Below are 6,669 nucleotides of genomic sequence, written 5' to 3' on the forward strand. Positions count from 1 at the left end.
ACAAAAGTATGCCACCAGAGTCAGGAATTCCCTAAGCTGCTGTTTGCTGGATGCTGGGGGGTTTCATTGCAGAAGTCTCTCTGTTGACATGCTCTATTCTTATTCTTTTACCCTAGGAATTCACTACTGCTCATCACCAGAGCCATAGTACTTGGGAAAATGAACTTTTCATCCAGTAAGTTCAGCCAGACAACCATAAGAATGTTTTAGACCTATCTACTGTGAATCGTACTGAAGCTAATAACTTTAGGTCTTTAACTGTGATAGCCCAGTACCCTTTTCTTCTTCAAGGCATATGGGAAGAGTGTAAAGCTGTACAGAATATCTGTAATTCAACATTTTAATTTTTTTTTTTTTAATAGAGAGACCTCATCTCAAAGATAAGGCTGGACTTTGCAAGTTAAGTCATATAACTGATTGTTCTACCCTAAGTGTGATTCTCCATCCCTCCCATTTCTTAGTTATACATTCCCAGCAACTGTTATAGCACTGAACTCATCTGATTCAGCCATGTATGGAACTAGTTTCATGACTCAGAATGGGAAAAAAAGTAAATTTTAAAATATAAAATCTTGATTCTTTAAGTACTTGGATCACTCTCATAATCAACTCTGGTACATTCTATTGGCAGGAGCAGGACGGAAGCATTTCAGCCAGAGCCACCTGTTAGGTTACCTGAGATGTTACAGACTAACAGTGCAATGAAAGCATACAGCCCCCACATTCCTTCTCCCAGCTCCACTCAGAGAGTGGAGATCCTAAACTTCTCAACTATACGACAGACTAATAGAGACAGAGGTGGACAAGTGAGGCACCTGGACCTTGACCACCTCCTTCATTTCCCCAAGCAGAACTAGCTGTATTTATAAGGAGAAGTTTCACTAGTACAGAGGGAAAGGACTGTGCCCATAGCAGGAGATTTTTTTGCCAGCATGTCTATTCTAATAAAGCACACCAAAAGTAGACAAAAGTGTTTCATTTGTACTTATCTAGTTTGCTAAACATCAGGCAAACATTTAGGGGGATTATTTCCCTGTTCTGGAGGACTGAAATTCACCTTTGGTAAGACATTGAAAGGAAAATCACAAACTGTATAATAAAAATATATGTGCAAACAATCAGAAATCCTGTCATTTACTCCTTCTGTTCAAGAAGCAGGCGGCTCCCACTGTCCTCTCTCAGTTCCAAAGACTGACTCTCTCCTGCTTCCTCCAGATACAATCTCCCTCCCCACTCATTTACAGGTTAAGCCTTTTTAAATAGTCTCTTAGCAAATTTTTGTCCTCTTAACCTCCCTCCACAAACTTCTGATCCCAAATTTTCTCTGCACAGACAGTCCCAGTTCTTCCCCTAACCACGTCTATTCATCAAGTGCTCCTTTCCTCCATAACTGATTTCTCAACCTTCTTGACCAGACTCTTAGCCTCTCTCCATGCCTTCTCATGAGTCCCTCTGACCTGACCCTTCACACAGACCCTCTGCATTCACAGATCCCAAACCCTTACCCATCCCAATCCCTTATTCCCTTGGATATTATGCCAAAATTGAATCCCATCCTCTTGAAAGCTGCTGTCCTGTTCTGAATAACATCCTCAACATCAAAATTGGGTAATCACTTTTTCAGGCTACTTGTACTCTGGCTCAGGGGTCATTGGAGAGCGCAGAAAAAACAACAACAAAACCACAAAAACCTGTTCCAGATGTAGACCTAACAGAGTCTAAGCCAAAGTGTGTGCAGTGCAGGAGGAATCTTCGAAGTATAGAGCTGTCAAAAGTCTTGCTTCAGTGACTACATCCAAATTCTTCTTTTCAAGATATGTAAGACAGGCAAATGTAGAATGGCATTAGGAATGGAAAAAGGCACATAACTGAAAATCATAGCTATGCTTTCACATAATCTTGAGAAAAAAGTTTGCAGTCTTTTAACATGGGAAAACAATAGTCTCCCCTATTCGTATTTTACAAAAAGGCTTAACAGCTTTTTCTTGTGTTTTCCAGAAATCAATCAACTTGAGTCACTGGGAACAAAATGTTAACCTCTATTATAACAAAAGTCACAACAGGAAACAAAGTTTAAGGATATGTGCAGACTGGGAAAGATATCTACATCTTGAAGTGTGTTAATACAAACCTCTGTCACGGAAAGTGTCATGAAACCTGTGTAATATTTAACATAAACAACCCGACATATAGCAATGCTATTTCTCTGGTGCTTGAATAGATAAACAAATAATACACCACATGGGAAACAGGAAAAATGCCGATGTGAGTAAAATTGCCCATTCTTGTCAAAACTCTGGACTTCTTAAAAGCTCTCATGACCTCATTTGATCTACTTAGCAAGGAGAGCTAAAGTTAGCCTTGAACTACGGAATAAAATCAAAGTTCAGAAACATGGGAGACTTAATGCTAATAATAATAATCCAAATATAGAGGCTTCCTAAAGAAAAAAATACAAACAGAAATTATGTATTACATTATTAATCTGTTAAACACAGAAACATGCAGGACTCCAGTAACACATGCCAATTTAAATAGAAGACTTTCTTGTTATAAGACTCTCACTCAGAAATTCCATCTGACCTAGAAGCATGGGAAAGAATATATGTTATTTTGAAACTTCATAGTTCAGTACTCTTCTTAGATGGTAACTTAGGCCACAATCACAATCAACTATTTTGAGTACCACAGTTTTAGAAATTGGCCCCTAACACTGAGGAACTGCTACTTAAATTTAAGTGAGCTATGAGAGATTAAATGCATGAATATCAATGGAACGTGATACTTGATCCACAAACATGCATTTTTATCTCACATTTCATCTCTGTACAAAAAGAAAAGTGCAATATGCTTTAAATGAGAAGACAAGCAAACTAAGACTGAAATTATGCTGTTTCATAAAGTGATAGTAACTATACTAACAACAATTCTTTCTGCATGTCACTATCAGTTTTTCCTTACCATATATTCCATATTGGAAGCTGGTGGATACACCTGACCCCGTAACTTATTATGAAGATCCAAGATACTTTGCATATCACTGTCTGTGATAGCCCTTTTCCCTCTCTGCTTGGCGATCCACCACTCACCATCTTCATCCATGTACTTTTCCAAAAGTTCCTCTAAGAGCGTGGCATTGGGAAGAATCATTGCAGAAACTGCTTGAGCTATGAATAGCAAGATAGTTATTCTGAGCCATTCCTGTACTACATACTTCATGATGAACGATCTCAAAAATGCTCAGGAGTTAGCTCCAAGACAAAGTCTTTCTTCCACGTCTGTTGGCTGTAAATACATAAGAGAGAGTAATGTAATTTGTAGACTTAAGGACTGGCCTGTATGAACTTACAAAGAAAAAAACCCTGTAGTTAGTACAGAGTTTGTCACTGTTATTGTAGGGGGAGAAAGCAGGATGCTACTTTTTTTTACTCTAATAAGTACACACTCTTGATTCGGAAAGATAGGTTATCTTCAACCTTATGAACCTCATTCTGTTCAAGTGGTTTTATACATTACACTGGTATGCCCATTTCAGTGCCTGAATGCAAAAAGTATGCTTTTCATATCTACTTCGAAGGAGCCAGACATCAGTGAAGATTAGACTGCAGATAAGGTCTCTCAAAAATGGAATTTAAGAACAAAAGAAGTTTAAGGCTTGCATTCATCACCAAAATGTAAACTTGAAATCCACAATAAAGTTGATATAAAATAGCCCCTCTTAGTGCATTTCGAAATATGACTTTGATTAAAGCTTTTGTTCTATGATTTCAAAAAAATACCTGATGAAACTAAAGGTATTCAATTCGGACAAGAAAATGGGGGAAGATGGGGTTATTCTATTCCCTAAACAAAGGAAAGCACTGGAAACGATCAGAAAAAGCAGCACCACCTCCAAGAATACAGTATCCCAACACCGCCTACTAGGTAACTGAATGCTTTAGGTAGGAAAGCCGCGGTCATTCCTACACCCTGGGCGAGCACGCGCGAATCCCGCCACACAGGACCCAGCCGCTGGGAGGGGAACAAAAAGAGGCGGACGGGCAGGACCGGGCTCTCCCCAGCGCGCCGCCACCGCCCGCACCCGGCGGCACCGGCCCCGCTCTCCTGGGACTGGAGCGCCCCACGGCCCCGGGGTCTGCCTGCCGCCGCCCCCCGCCCTCCCGCTGCCGCGGGGAAGATGCTGCGGGGAGGATGTTGCCCCCCGCCAGTGCCCTTACCCCTCCGGCGGCGGCTGCCCGCTCTACCCGCAGCCAGCTTCGCTCCGCCGCCCGCCTCCTCGCCACGCCCGCGTCGAGCCGGGGCCGGGGGGCGCGGGCGCGGCCTCGCCCCGCTCGCTGAGGCGGGAGCGGCGCGGCGGTCAAGGACGTGTCCAGCAGCGGAGCCGCGGCGTGGGGCTGCCGCTGCGCTCAGCCGCCGCCTCCCCCGCTGGCCTCTGGGTCGTCGCCACCGCCGCTCCGAAAAGCTCCGCGCCTCTCCTCGCAGCTCCCGCCCCGCCGGGCATTTATCGCGGGCGGCGGTGACGTGAGGCGGACACCCCTCCCCGGCACCCGCGGGGCGGGACGCGCCGCGCTCCGGGACGCGCCGCGCTCCGGGCAGCGCGCCCGCCCCGGCCCCCGCACCCGCGCCCCGGCATCCGCACAGCCCGCCCTCGCCCCCGGGGCGGCGGAGCCAGCACCAGCTCCCGGGGAGATCGATGCCTCGAGTCCCGCGGGCTGCAAGGGCTGGCTGGGACCGCAGCCTCAGCCAGAAGCTGGCCTAGGTCCTGCAAAAGCTATTGCCCAGAAAAGGTTGAGGGGGGCCACATCCGCGGCCGCCTCCATCCTTGGCAGCTGGCAAGAGGATGCTAAGCTGGCCTGCTCCTGCTGAGACACAGCAAAGAGAAAAAGCTGTGAGCTCCACAAAAGTCCAGAACATGTGGATATGGCTGGAGGTATCAGGACAGGAATTTTATTGTGGATTCAGACCAGCCACATGAGACTTCTCTTTGCAAAGGAGAATTCAAAACCTTGTAACCACTCATTTCTTTGCCAGGCAAGAATAGGCATCAGATATATACTTTTTATTGTATCAAAGTCTTCTAGCCTGAAATTTTTATGCATGCTAATCAGGACAACATTTCATTTACTTAGTATAATTTGTTACATTGAGCTAACTTCAGAATTGACCAGCTTCCAGTCTTCACAGGACTGCTGTAGCAGCTTGCAAAGGTTCTCTGTATTTTCATTTTCAAAAACTGAGACGCTGAGGTTAAAATTCATCAGAATCCAGCTGGCTTCAGGCCGGCTCTATAAATGCTTCCAAATTTCATGGGCCCAAGAGAAACAATGCCATGCAAAGTAACACACTGCTTCTTATACTCTCTCAGTTTTGGTTATAACTTCCCTAAACACTTTGGAACTAAGTGCAGGATGCTATAGGTACTTACGCTCTGTGATATGCAAAAAGTGTTATGCTCTGTAATCGTTGATCTTTATGACTTTTTTCCTTGTGCTGCTGAGAAGTGGGCTTCTGCACCCAAGTACTGGGCACTAAACTTTTTTTTATAGCAAAACTGTGTGAGGTAAAATGCCACTGTGCAGCTGGATACACAGACTAGATGCAAGTTTTTTCCACGTTTATGTGCTAAGACAATTTAACACCTATCATTTTGGATACAGAAGAATGAGCCATACTAACATCCTGTCCATGCAAAAGAGTTTGAAGAAACGGGAAGGAAACAAAACATTAGGACTTCCTGGAGTCTACACATCAGATCTGGAATTTTTTAATTCTCATTACTGTTGTCTAGCTACATCTTGCTTCTATCTTCTCTAGACCTCTGGAGGTCAAGACCTAGACTCTGTAGCATTGAGGTGAATCATCATCAATCATCATGGCTAGGCTTCGTGAACAAAGATTTGGGGAGGGCTCTGCCCCCATTTACTACAAGCATGCTGGTGGCAAGCATTGAGGTACAGCTTAACATTATCACCTAGTAAAGAGTATGTGTCATACCAAGCCATTTATTCTGTGTACAGGCACAAGTGCTATTTCGTTATAAGGCAACAGAAAAGATTTACTGTTAGAGTCGTTAATGGTTGCAGACGAGAAACCAAAAAATTCTAAAGGAGTGAAGATATTTATGGGGTTCCATCCAGTTTCCATCAACTGGAAATTGAAGTAGTTGCCCTTTTCCATCAGCACTGGACATCTGCTGGGCTTCAAACAGAATACAGATAAAATATCACTTTCCGTCTTTCTTTTTGAGTATTTGTCATACCTTTTGAAAGCACTTGATCATATTTAGTCTTTGTCAAATTGAAGACCTTAATATATGATAATGCAAGTTTTAGATTCAATAAAATAAATACTAATGCAAAAAGAGATAGGCCTCATTGAAATTGATTCTTTTTGTTATCAATTAATTTGTCAGCAAACTTTTTACACTCTGTGACTGTGCCCTTTGCATTTGGTTTATGGCTGTATGATTTGTGACCACATAAAAGTGTTACGACTTTGATAAATGACGTTTTGACATGTCCACTCTCAGATCAGGCCCCCACCTGCCTATCTGTACTAACAATGTAGCAAATTGCTTCAGAATCCCACAAAAATGGTCAAGCAGGAGACTTTTCAGGAGCAGGTCTCTAAGGTGGGAGACCAGTTTTCAAATTTAATCTCTTCCTGATC

At 43.6% G+C, this 6,669-nt stretch overlaps 1 protein-coding gene across 6 annotated transcripts in view; it reads right to left on the bottom strand.

The window, feature by feature from the left end:
* Nucleotides 1–4,456, bottom strand: part of CRISPLD1 (cysteine rich secretory protein LCCL domain containing 1) — an 88,328-nt gene extending 83,872 nt beyond the window's left edge. For 3 of the 6 annotated variants that reach the window (XM_039379148.1, XM_039379146.1, XM_039379147.1), the window contains exons 1-2: nt 4,218–4,456; nt 2,962–3,285 (exon numbers count right to left, since the gene is read on the bottom strand). In XM_039379148.1, the coding sequence (XP_039235082.1) occupies nt 2,962–3,219 (258 nt within the window). In that variant the 5' untranslated portion in view covers nt 3,220–3,285; nt 4,218–4,456. Of the gene's footprint in view, nt 1–2,961; nt 3,286–4,217 lie in introns of those variants that run through there. The other 3 variants (XM_027732711.2, XM_039379149.1, XM_027732712.2) reach the window with 3 other exon arrangements.
* Nucleotides 4,457–6,669: the final 2,213 nt, after the last annotated feature.

This window comes from Pipra filicauda, unplaced genomic scaffold (genome assembly GCF_003945595.2).
Source record: "Pipra filicauda isolate LSUMZ 115617 unplaced genomic scaffold, ASM394559v2 scaffold157_size4220110_pilon, whole genome shotgun sequence".
Taxonomy (NCBI): Eukaryota; Metazoa; Chordata; class Aves; order Passeriformes; family Pipridae; genus Pipra; species Pipra filicauda.